This window comes from Thermobia domestica, chromosome 7 (assembly GCF_964235325.1).
Source record: "Thermobia domestica chromosome 7, izTheDome1.hap1.1, whole genome shotgun sequence".
NCBI lineage: Eukaryota > Metazoa > Arthropoda > Insecta > Zygentoma > Lepismatidae > Thermobia > Thermobia domestica.
The window spans coordinates 185,145,573-185,159,176 of record NC_137460.1 but is presented as its reverse complement, the minus strand read 5'-3'; the positions used below and the strand labels follow the sequence as shown (position 1 = coordinate 185,159,176).

Below are 13,604 nucleotides of genomic sequence, written 5' to 3'. Positions count from 1 at the left end.
CGTGTTCTCCGATCTTTATTATTTAGTTATTATAATACAAAGTCAGCGGGATAGATTCATTTTGATATTGTGCATTGTTATTCAATTGAACATATTTTATCTTAAAAAAATATCGTTAACACCAGTGATATTGAACACAACTTACCTTTCCTTTCCTTCATTATTTTAGGGCCAAATACAAATGGAAGCCAGTTTTTCATCATAACTGTTCCGACTCCCTGGCTAGATGGTTCTCATGTTGTTTTCGGAATGGTAAGATCATTTTTATTTTGTTAGTTGATTTCGTCATTATAATTATTGCAAACCCAACTCTCATCAGACGAATGACTTTTGATAGTGAAGTGTAGAAGAGAGCAAGGAATGGTAACATGCTAATGTAGAGGACATACTGACTTCGTTTCAAAATCATTTTGGTTAGAAACAGGACCGAACCTATTCCATCTCTGCCTCCAGTAAAAAAAAAATTTTTTCTTTTTTAAAATGATAAATCGCGGGCTTCTATTTCAAATTTAACACACATGGGATATATTTAAGCAGACAGCAAAATCGCTCACAATACCACTGATTGCATGTGGCGTCAGACGTGTATGAGTGTTGTTAAAGGCTCAGGCCTGACGTGAAGGTTTTCGCATGTACGTGTTCTCAAGAAAACAGAAAGAGAAGTGGAACTGAATCTAATCATTTTCAACTGAGAGCAATCATATATATACTTTAAGAGGTTTTACGTTGAATATTGGTTCGCGATAACTCACAAGGGACCATTTTTTTTTGACAATTCGATTTCTGAAAATGCTTGCTATCATTGGATGCAGCATCCAAAGAAACAGAGAAAAACAAGATTTAGCGGCAGACCGTAAACAGGGCCGGAGATAAAGGGGTCCAAAGCTCGAATACAGGACGCAGAAAGTGCATATAAACATCATGTAATTTTGAAACAAGAGGAGTTGAGATCAAATTTGAGATGTGAGTATCAAGTGTGAAGCTCTTCAGAATAGGTATATTGCGCATCATGTCGGACATCTTAAAAATCGCTATATTGAAGTTATCGAAAATAAAGAAACAGGAAGTAAATAATGTGGCATATCAATTTAGGCTAGCTTGTTCCCAGAAATTCAAATATGAAGTTGGTTTTTACCAACCCTTATGTGTTGAGTAGTTACGGATTCTTCAAATTTTGAACAGGCAAAATTAATGATAGTGTCTTCTGCCATTTCAGTCGATTCAACGTGAACCAGAAACATGATCAAAATATTGCTGTGAGTGTGGGCACAGTTTTAGAGTTATTGCTGTGGATGAGGGAGTATTATGTTGTTAAATCAAGGTTGAAAGGTGCATACAATCCTATCAATATAGCACCTTAATGATCCTCGAAACAGCTATATGAGAAAGTTGCTCATGAGGCGGAAACTACAGATGCTTAAATTCCAACAGTAATTAGTGTTAATAGGGAATAGAGTTTTGAATTTGTAACTTAATTTTGATTAGTCCCACCGGAAAATGTTGGTGTAGTAGCCTTACAAAATACGGCTCCCGTCCCGTGCAGAGTCCTTGTGTATTTATGATCCGTTCCAGCTAAAATTACTGGTTCTAACACTGGTTAGTGCTCTTCCACGCATACACCGACGATTCTGGTCATCTCTGGTATATATTATTTTTAGCAACAATGTTCACTTACAACCATGCAGGATTGCAAATAACGGGAATGCACAAAGAGGAAAGACATACTGTACTGTATATTCAGAAGAAAATGTAATTTCGAAATATAAAGATTGTAGGGAATATCCATATTTGAGAAGGGGAATTAACCTTCATCCTGTTCGGAATTTGTACACCGCTTATCGCTTACTGTTTATTTTTATTATTATTATTATTATTATTATTATTATTATTATTGTTTTAGTAGTAGTAATAGAAGAAGAACTATTTTCACTGTATTTTCGCCCTCTCCCCCTCCAGTTAAAATACGACAGGTAACATATGACTGTTTTATTTTCACCCACCGGTTATAATCATTAGAAATGGCAATGTTGACTCTCCTATATTCTTTACTATTATTAGTTTTGCCCTGTTTTCTCGTTTCAAAATTACATGATGTTTATGTGCATTTTCTGCGTCCTGTATTCGAACTTTGGTCCCCTTTATCTCCGGCTCTGTTTACGGCTCTGCCCCTAAAAGCTTGTTTTTCTATGTTTCTTTGGATGCTGGATCCGATGATAGCAAGCATTTTCAGAAATCGAATTGTCAAAAAAGCATGGTCCCTTATCAGTGCTAGAGTGCTCACCTCTAGTGCGTGGAGTCTCTTGTTCAATATTAGCTCCCGCCACGCAGACTTTGTGCTGGACAATTACTGTCTGCGTGGAATTTCTCGAAGTTTTCCCGTTCCCTCTCACTTCCTTCATTTCACCATTATCCATATTATTACCGTCTCCCTTAACCTCGGTGCATAATCACGGAACGGTAAACCAGAAAAACAAAGCGTTAATATGGAAAAATCATTTAAGAGATCAAGACCAAACAATTCAGATTACTACTAATTTAATTGTTCTATGGTAAAGAAGAACGTTAAAGAATATTTAAGAAAGCATTAGATGTAGATGTACGCTGACAATGGCTTAAAAGCTGATTAAGTACGAAACTGAAGTTAAAAGATACTGTTACAAGTTTTTATAAAGATAAATGAAGAGAGTAGGTAGAAGTTATTAATTCTAAATAAACAGTTGCAAGATACAAAATTATTAGTTTCCAAGCTCTTCCCGCTGAACTAATGACAAGCACCTGCGTCTTTGTGTGCGTTCACTGGTTCATTTTTAATTCTTTCACTCTCATTAATCTTTCGCTACTTTAGTTTAAAGGACAAACCTTGTAACGTTAAACTAATAAAAATCCATTTCATTATTCATTTGAAGAATTTCCAGTGATTTCATCATCTCAGTCATCAAGTTGTTGCGATTGGGTTATATACGACCATGTAAAATTATGTGTATAAAAGTAGCTTTTCGCAGTTGGCGCGACTTAAAAATGTGGTACCCCTGTTGCTTGTTTAAAGAGCTGATGTTGTTGCTTATTTGTTGTAATTGTTCGTCTACTACTACTACTATGTCAAGCCGTTTCGCCAGTAAAGCCGTTTGCGTGATATCATCTAGTAATACCGCCAATATTTTAATTACCTCAGTTTTATAATCATCTAGCACACTTATAAATTGGTTGTTGGAAATTTAACGTCTCCTTACAACACCGAGGCTATTGAGACATGGACCTACAGCTTAACGTGGAATCTGCAACAAATGTACTTCCACCGAGAATCGAATCCGAGGTCCCCGGGCTTCTTTCAAGAGGATACAACTTAACCGTAGGGAATGCAACATACTTTAACGAACATTTTAAATCATCTATACTTGAACCTTTTTTTAAAATTTACTTAGTAGCAATAACACGTGATTCAACATTCATATATCATTTAGGTCCAATGAAGTTACAACTACGATAAAATGGGAAATAATATAGTCTACATATCTAGGACGCAATTCATATTTCTATATTGATCTTCATCTGACTGCGTAAGTGAAATGCGGAATGTTTCTACACTTATTCATTTAATAGCAAATGTCCGTTCTTCGCATGGGAAGAGTAGATTTGTTTAAAAAATGGAATTTTCAATGAAGGTAAATTGATGAAAACTAAGATCGACGTAAGTGCTAACTATGTTCCAAAGTAATTCCAAACAATTCAACCGTTTTCCCTTAATAGGTAGGCAAAGTTGGTGTGAGTTTTATATATTTAGAAAAAATGGAAATTGTCCCCTATTCCACATTAAAATGGAATTTTCTAAGCGTTCATGTTTCTTCTTATTTTCAAGAAGAAGTTTATACAAGTTATATACCAAAATCCATCCTCCTAATATTAAGGGCTCGTGAGTTATTCAATTTTTTGACATAAATCTTGAACCCACTATCCCGTCCCTCTCGATTAAACATTAATGAAACAAACATGATAAAAGATTGGTTCGAGCTTAATACTAAATACGTTTCAAAAATAAGTTCAAACGATTTAGAAATTTTTCCGTGCCAATGAAACGATATTTGATTCGAATTTGAAGAAAATCGTTGCACATATAGAAGTTGCCACTTCCCTTCTTAAAAGAGGGATTTTTTAAACGCTTGGAAATATGTCACTTATTTAATTAATGAGAAATATTTATACCAAATTACATTTCCCTAACTTGTGGAACTCTGAGATACTCTTTTAGCATAAATTTTGAACTTTTCTCCGTTAGATTCACGTCTTAATGAAAGTAGGAAGCTCAGGTTCAATAATTCTTTTCACACGGTTCAGCCGTTGTTTTATTTATTTATTTTCCTTTTTCGTTATGATGATGCAGACAACGCCGATTTCATTTTTGTAATATACTAGTTGAATAGCCGTTTTTGGCATAAACATTAGGTTTATGGAAAATATTTAAATAACATAATTGAGCACTTCCCCTTCCTGCTTAGGATACGCCAATGAATCAAAGTGAAATGGTAAAAATTCAGATTGGTCCAAGTCATTACTTCGTTATAAACAGTTTGACCATTTTCTCATTTTGTCTATTTTACGAATAGGAAACGGGAAATTATAATATAGAAATTGATTTTTCCATCTCTTTAAAGTCGAAATTTTTGAAATCGATAAGACTAAATTTAATAAGGAGCTCTTATACCGAATTTCATCTACCTAACTTGAGTGGTTTCTCAAATATATTTTTAACATATATTTTGAACCTCTCCTCTTTTAGAATACGGATTTTAACGGAAATCACATTAAAGGAGGCGCTTGTGAACCTATGGTAGAGTTCCAAACTACCCAAATTAAATATTGAAACAGATCAATAACTTTGAGCTGCAATAGAAGAATCATCTGAGAAGTGGAACCTGTTCATTTGACGCTTAATCATATAAAAAACACTTTCTTGGTGTCCCTTACAAATATTATTATGTAGAGATTAATATCGAAACTCAAAGTTCTATTATTTCTAACTACTTAGGTATCAGTAGAAGATTAAAGATGAGATAAAATTTGTTCTTCGGATACTGAATCATATATACATATACATATATATATATATATATATATATATATATATATATATATATATATATATATATATATATATATATATATATATGTATGTATAAAGGTAACCAAGAAAGTTCTGTCGTTTTCTATGGAGGTCTGTGTTCTATTGGCCCTCACACCTTGAGTTGAATGCGAATGGAGATAAGGCGAAGATTAGTTGTTGGTGTGGGTACATCCAACATATTACCTGGTTGTGAAAGTTCAGTTACACCGTGAACTTGCATAAGGACAGAGTGAACATGGGACCTCCACAGAGCGCCATAAGGGAATGTATGCTGTACGAGTTCAAACTGGGGTCACATACCGGTGCAGCGGAGTGGAATATATGCCAGACTTTTGGTGAGGGTGTCATGACTACGCAGACAGTGCAACGGTGATTTAACAAGTTTAAAGACTGTGACGAAACACTCGAAGACGCACCACGTGCCGGAAGACCAACACACGTACAAAACGAAGATCTTCAGGTAGTACTGAGGAGAACAGTCACCAGACATGTGAGGTACTGAGATCACAATTCAGTGTAAGTGGAGGAACCATTCAGCAGCACCTCCATCAACTTGACAAACACCACAAGTTTGGTCCATGGGTCGCACATGGTTTGAGTTCGGGCCAGAAGGCAATGCGAGCAAACACTTGTGTTTTTTGCTGTCTCGTCTAAGGAAGGAGCCATTTCTAGACAGGGTGTTGACACGTGATGAGAAGTGGGTCTGTACGATGCTCCACGGCGCCGTCATCATTGATTAGCATCCCATTAACCGGTTCCAAAACAGCCGAAACCAACACTGCACCAGAAGAAGTTCCTCATGTGTGTTTGGTGGATTGTTCGCGGCATCGTGCATCGTGAACTGGTACCAGCTGGTCTAAGCATCAATGCAGCGGTGTACTATCAACTCAAGAAAAACTCAAAACTCTGGAGTCAGCACTTCTGAATCGCAAAGGGGTCCTCTTGTTGCAGGACAACGCCAAGCCCCACGTTGCTTGGATGACCCGGGACACTATTCTACGCCTTGGATGGAAACACTGTTGCTTCCGCCATACTCCCCGGACATTGCACCGTCCGATTATCACCTTCTATTCCTTGGACAATCACCTTAGAGGACACGAGTTGAAATCCCTTGTAGAGGTGCAATATGCATTTGAAAGCTTCTTCACTTCACGGTCCACCAAGTTCTTACGCGATGGCCTCCATAGGCTTCCAGAACGTTGGGAGAAGGTTGTCTATACTGATGGAGACAATTTTTGATCTTCTAGGGACGTCTTAGGTGACATAGATAGAACTTTCTTGGTTACCTTTAGAATAGTATTTAATAGTATTTTTCACCTTCACTTTCTTTTCCAATTAGCCATCAAACTACAGTGATTGTGTTATATATAATGTGTATTTTGTTTATTTAAAAGTTTCAGATGAAGCGGAAAGGCCATTTTACATTGAAACCTTAACAACAAACAAACAAACTTTTAAAGAAAATTTGCCAAGGCTCATATGTTAAAGGTATCCCGTCATTCTCCTGGTGAAAGTAAAAAAAATACCTATCATGACGTTGGTATCGATATTCGAACCTGTAGACTCCCGATTATGAACCATCAACGCTAATCACGTTCGTTAAGTAAATGAGATCACATTATTTGTCTGCAGTTATGTTTGTAAAATGTTTATTATTTTCATGAGGCAAAGAGCGAATTTTCTACTCAGGTTGAGAATTATCCCCACTACACTTTTAATCGACAACAAATATTTTACGTTCACTATTTCTGTCCCTTTTCCACATATTACTTCCAAAGTCTATTCGGGATAAATGTTTCATTGGGTTTTATGTTAGTAACGTTTCAATGAAATTTGGTTATATATTAACTAAAGTTTCAAATATATAAAATTTCCCTTTCAGGTGTGACAATGACTAGAAATCAAGATTCCTGTTTTTATAATTTTATTGGTAGTCTTAATATTTTTAAAGCCATAATTCCGAATTATTTATAAATATTCAAAAAAAAAAAGAATGAAACGAATAATATTAACACGTATTTTGTAACAAATAATTTTTGTTTTTACGAAATGATGGAAACAAGATTGAAGAAGAACTATTGGAGAGTGTAAAACTTGAACTGATGGTCATTGGAAAAGCTAATCAACGCAATGTTACACACTAACCAACTACTCTGCTAAACTGAGTTGAAATTTGGCTACTTGTAAAAGTACTCGTATATACTGTATGGAAAAAAATACTAAAGGAGTACTCATATTTTGTGGTGCATTTCCATTAATCGTTTGGTACGTGTAAAACGATTAATACCTATGCATATTAGGACAGTACCACATATTTAATAACTAAAATTATGATAGATGTACATTGTATTTCTAATAAATATAAAATTACCTCTGTGTATGGAAATTAGAATTTAGAAAGTTTCAGGTTTTTTTTTTTAAAAAAAAAATTCTAGCTTGCTTACGTTTTATTTTTTCCTTGATTTTCTTTTCTGAGAACGATGAATATTCAATCATTCACGTAATGAAAATTTGATCGTTGAGTAAAAAAACAACATTGTAACTATTATTAATTCTTATACAATCTTGCATTTTTTTTGCACGATAATCTTGAATTACCGGAAAAAATTACGTTAAATGGTTCCTGTTTCTGCCGATTTTTACATTCGAGAAAGGGAAGTGTGGTGATTATGAAAACACTCTAACTCGAAATTTCAATGGATTTATACGTTTCGTTCCTCTTATATGCCGAAAAACGTATGTTTGGATGTCTGCCCATCCTTTTCTCCGTCTGTTCGTCCCGATGCAAAGATATTGTCTTACTTATTATTGTTCAATATATCAAAAGGAGAACACCACACCGAAAGGACTTCGGATAATTAAAAAAGGATTGATGTATCAATCAGTGAGATACAAAAAGTTGATTAAGAAAGCAGAAAAGCAGCTCATGTGGGACACCATAAGAAGAACTAAAGAAGTGGAAGACAGTGAGAAAGGAACTGCAAAAGAAAGAGTGAGAATTGAAGACAAGTCATTAATATTTGTGAGAGAAGAAGTAATAGATTGAACAAGTGGGAAAAGAAATTTGAACAGAAAGAGAGAGAAAGATTGAAAGAAAAAGAAAGAAGCTTGGATGGACTGACCAAGAAAAAGTAAGTGCAAATAGGATAGTAGTAATAGGAAATGTAAAATTAACAGACTAAGAAAAGAAATGTTTGGAATTAGGCTACAAGTTTAAAGTGAAAGAAGAGAAGAAAGAAGTAAAAGAGGTAGTATTCACATTAGAACAAGCAATTATGGAAATAAAAGAACCAGAGCAGAGGGAAAGAATTAGGAGGAAAGCAGTAGCTATAGTAAAACAAAACATAAATAGAAAAGAAGGAAACCTTAAGAAAGAAGAGAAAGAAGAATTAAGTAATTTAAGGAGAAGAAAGGACGTTGTGGTAGAACAGGCAGATAAAGGAGGGGCGACAGTGGTAATGGACAAGGAATGGTACAAAATGAAACTGGAAGAACTATGCGATGACACGTATGAAGTAGTGGGAGGTGAAGATGTGAAAGATGATACGAGAATCAAAATAATTGAGGAGGAAGGAAAACAAGGTTTCAAGAAATTAATCAATAAAACAGGAAGAATACCGAATATGAAAGGTTTCCCAAAACTACATAAAGTAAATTAAATTAAGACCGGTGGTGGATTGTAGGAACAACATTTTCGAACCACTGGTAGAAGAAATAAAACAGATTGCAGAAGAGATAAGAAAATTACAGGAGAATAGCAGAGGGAAAAACACCGAGGAGGTAAAACTTGCCCTAGAACGAGTGGGAGACAGAAGAGAGAGAACCATATTGTTCAGTGTTGATGTAAAGGCAATGTTTCCGAGCATCAAGAGGGAGTACGTGTTAAAAACAATAAAAGAAATGGAAAATAAGATTATAAGAAAATGGAAAAAGGAGAAGGTGTTGAAGGCTGATATGGTAGAATAGTGTATGCATGATTGGTGTAAAATTGGTGTGAATAAAAGAGGGGCTAACCATAGGTTCGACACTGAGTCCGGTACTAGCAGAGATTGTAATGAACAGGGGGGAACAGAAAGTAAAAGAAGAAGCAGAACAAAATATTTTAATGATTTTTAGATATGTAGATGATTGCCTTGGAATATGGAAAGGAACTAAGAGACAGTTGGAGAAATTTGTTAAAATAATTGAGGATAAAGAAAAAGGGATTAGGCTAGAAAATAATGGAAGTAGAAGAAGAGAGGAAAATCAACTTCATGGACATGACTATAGAGAAAATAGGAGGAAAATTCGAAACGAGATGGTACTAGAAAGAATGTGATGACGGGATATGCTGCCACAAGAGGAGTGACGTAAACAGGAGAACTAAGGAGAATTTTATACAGAACATGAAAATGAGAATAGAAATGATAGAAAGCAACGAAGAAAGAAGGAAACAAGACCTAGAAATATTGTGCCAATTATTAAAGGGAAACGGATACAGAAGAGAAGATTTAAAAGAAAGAAAAGAGGAAGAAGCAGAGAAAGAAGGAAAAGGATGGTTTGATATTGAAAGTTTAGGCGAGAAAACGGACATACTGAAGAACCGGTTGAAAAAGAAAGTGATTAAAACATACAGGAAAAGAGGAAGAGGATAATAGACTTAGTGAGCGAGAAAAGAAAGAATTAAGAAAAGGAGATAAGAACAGAAGAGGAAGGAGTAGTATACCAGGCTAATTGTAAAGCGTGCGACATGAAGTACATAGCGGAAACAAGAAAGATATTAGAACAATGGATAAAACAACATAAGGATGATGCTAGACTAAAAGAGAGAAGAACACAATATATAACACATTAAAGAAACAGGACATGAGATAGATTGGGAAGGAATAAAAGGACTAAAAAGGGAGAAAAGGAGTGTGATAAGAAAGTGGAAAGAAGCCCAGTGGATTAAGAAGTACGGAAAGGAGAAGCTGATGAATTGGTCTAATGGACTTGTAATACTTGAATTATGGGAAAAGATGATAGACAAAATAGAAAGAAAGAATTAAAAATATCAACACGAGCTGTCGGAGCATGTGTACTACGGAGAACAGCAGATGGGCAATAGCGAATAGAAAGTGTAAGTGACAAACACCTAATTGAGAGTTTTATAACAGGTGCGCAAAAGGGGAAACTGACTACAGTAATTAAAAATTTGCTTTTTAAAGAAAATTAGAAGTTTACGTTTACAGTGATTAAAAATTTACTTTTTAGAGCCAATTAAAAGTTTATGTTTTGTAAAGAGAAAGTGGGCGTCTTTTGCATCCAGATTGTATATAAGCTATCAAAATTGGATATTTCTCTCATAATGTGTCTGTGGAAGGCTATGTTACATAGGCGAAACTGTAACATAAATATATAATTTTAAAATATATATACTGCTTTGGTCAGTTGGAGTTTTATTAGTAATCAAGAGTAAATTAAAACTTACGGTTTTATAAAATTCTCTAGGAGAGTTGTTTTTGTTTCTTCCTGCCCCCCAAAATAAGGGGAGTTCACTGAAGGATGATAATTTAAAAAAAATACTATTTTCTCGAAAACAACCCTAACAATATCTTTCGTATTTTATAAATCAATGTTCTACCAACAGCCCTATGATATAGTATAGTTTTTTCTAGCAAAAATTCAGAAAGGGTAGTTTATTCTTGAGGTGGGTTTCATCGGACGATTTTTCTTATAAAGCGACTCAGATGATTTATTTATATTTCGTAAATAAATATTTCATTAACAACCTGACAATACGATCTAACTAAAAATTCACAAAGGGTAGTTAATACTTGGGGTGAGAATTTTCGGACGAATTTCTCAGACTCGCCCGAGTTTGTCTATATTTCATAAATAAATATTTATTTCATAACCTTACAATGTGACATAACTGATTTGCCCCGGAAAAGTTGAAGAGGGGTAGTTTATTCTTGTGGGCGAGTTTTTTTTATGATTTCAAAAATGACTCAAGCGATTTTGTTCACATTTCATAATTAAATATTTCATTAATAACCTAATGATATGACGTAACTAATTTATTCTGAGAAAAATTAGGAGTAGTTTGTTCTTGGGAATTAGTTTTCTTCGAATGAAGTGTTCAGGAAACAATTTTGTTCATATTTTATAAACATAACATGACTTAATTTCAGGAAATTGTGGAAAGAAACTTTAGTGTGGTGGCCCGTATCATTTATTTTATTTATTGCATTAATAACAACAAAGCTCATACAAACAAGTAAAGAAAATAATAAACAATGATAATCAGTTGGATTATGGAAATAAAGTAAAAGAAAATGGCATAGCTTGGAATCGAACACACATCTCCGAATTGCAAATTAAAATATCTAGTATCATAGGAGAATCTTTACATAAAATTTCAAGATTGTGCGCATTATTATTCGGAGATCTGGCTAACGGCATAAAACTATTTAAGCTCCCCATCTTCCTTAGTAAAGACAGTTCACAAAATCTTATCAAACTCGCAGCCTAGGGTGTAAGTAGATTATATATGCAAATGTCAAGGTTCTTGCGTCTAATAGTTTCAGAGACTTAGCAAACGCTCTTTATTATGCAATTCCAAAAATCCCGTCTTATTTACACCCCATATGAAAGGGGAATATTTCCACAAAATGTCAAGGTCCTATACATAGTAGTTTTAGGATCCGTTGACGAGTGAATCAGTGAGTCAGTCATGGCTTTACTCATTTATATATATAGGATGAGTCAAATTTTCTGTAAAGTATATATCTGGGGAGCAGAGTAACAAGAACTAGAAATAAAGAACGAAGAGAGGCCAATAAAAGTCTCTGAAAAGAATGTGCTCCCAGGGCCTCCATCAAAGTGCCCCTTATAGCCAACTTGAACATTTCAAATGGCAACATTGGCAGAGTGATACCTCATTTGATACATCTTTGGAAACGAAACAACTTTGATAGAATACGTGTGAATATGGGGAGCTGTTTCTACAGTGATTGCCAAAGCTGAGCCCTGTTTTACATAAACTTGGATAATTCATAGTAGCAGCATGGTGGGAGATTCAATGGAACAAAAATTGGAATAGGCAAATAGCATAGAACACATCGAACACATCATTGTTGTAATGACCCTAGTGTTCCTCTGAGGAGAAACCTGGCCAACTTGAAAATTTCAAACATCAACATGCATTAGGTATTGCTTTGGTTGAGATATCCTGGAAATCGAAACAATTTCCGTAGAAAAAATGTCAATATGATAAACTGTTTTCAAAAAGGTAGCCACAAAAGGGTTTTATTTGAGATAATCTTGCTTGATCCGTAGTAGGAACAAACTGGAAGATAAATCAATGGAACAAAAATTGGAATAGGAAATGACATAAAGCGTCGAGTGATGTGGTGACTCCTAGGGGCTCCCTGAAGAGAATCTGGGTGCTAACTTGAAAATTTCATGTGGCAACGTGTGTCAAGTGATACTTCGTTCGATACGTCTTGGAAAACAAGAGAACCTTGGTAGGAAACAAGTGCCATAAGGGAAACTATTTCCAAAATGACCGCTAACAATGGATCCTGTTTGAGATAAATTTGCATGTTCCGTTGTAAAAGAACGACATTTTACTCTACGAACGTAATAAAGGCCACTTGGTTCAAGTATCAACAAGTTTGCTGTCAGAAGGGCGGGAAATGTTAACTTAATCTTCACCTAAAATGTGAAAAGATGTGACTTCTTATGAACATTTTATCTATATCATTATCATAATCTGTGGTTAGACTTTACGAGCATTGTGTCGTGTCCTGATAAATGAAACACGGAAATTATTAAGTAAGAATTCGTGATTTCTCATACCACGAAATAGTATATTAACTATACTTATCACTGGTTGTTTCTTACTGTGCTGTTGTTCAACTGCTACGTCGTCGTACCTCTCCCATTGCCTAGTTGTTTATGAGGGTGGCAGTGTCTTGAAGTAGTTGATGTAGCCAGTGTATTGGAATGTGCACATTATAGCGGAATACATCATGTGTGGAAGAGTCGAACGCAGAAAGAAATAACGAGGTTTTGACGAGTACTGTGGTGAAGAGTATCACAAGTAAGGAAATAGACACATGATTGCATCGATACTGCAAAGCGATTAAGATCTACTAATATTAGTGGGGTAACGTACGAATAGGGTAATGACTGCTTGACCACTGTGTCGACATGTTGTTAGTGTTACACAAATGCAGATGAAATTCTCGAGATGCAGCACACATATTTGGAACACCCTACTCACAACACCCAAAACTACCTAAAGCCTGTGACAAAATCTTGGCATTTCAGCTAAACGAATAAAACGCAAGCTCTGGCGCAACGTTGCCAAGTGGTAAAGGGGCGTGGCTATGGTTAAGCAGACAAACTACAGCGCGATCAGGTGGCAGGGGATAGACGTGGATGTGTACAAAATAAACGTGGCATTACCGCTTGCCTCTCATTTGCTAGCAACATTTAAAGGGAACTTGGAGCGCCGCCT

The 13,604-nt window shown here is 35.3% G+C and overlaps 1 protein-coding gene across 1 annotated transcript in view; it reads left to right on the top strand.

Moving 5' to 3' along the window:
* LOC145690606 (peptidyl-prolyl cis-trans isomerase B-like) overlaps nucleotides 1-13,604 on the top strand; it is a 123,928-nt gene that overhangs the window by 107,727 nt on the left and 2,597 nt on the right. Inside the window, exon 4 of the mRNA XM_081765663.1 lies at nucleotides 170-252. Coding sequence (XP_081621789.1) covers nucleotides 170-252 — 83 coding nt within the window. The remainder of the gene's footprint in view (nucleotides 1-169; nucleotides 253-13,604) is intronic.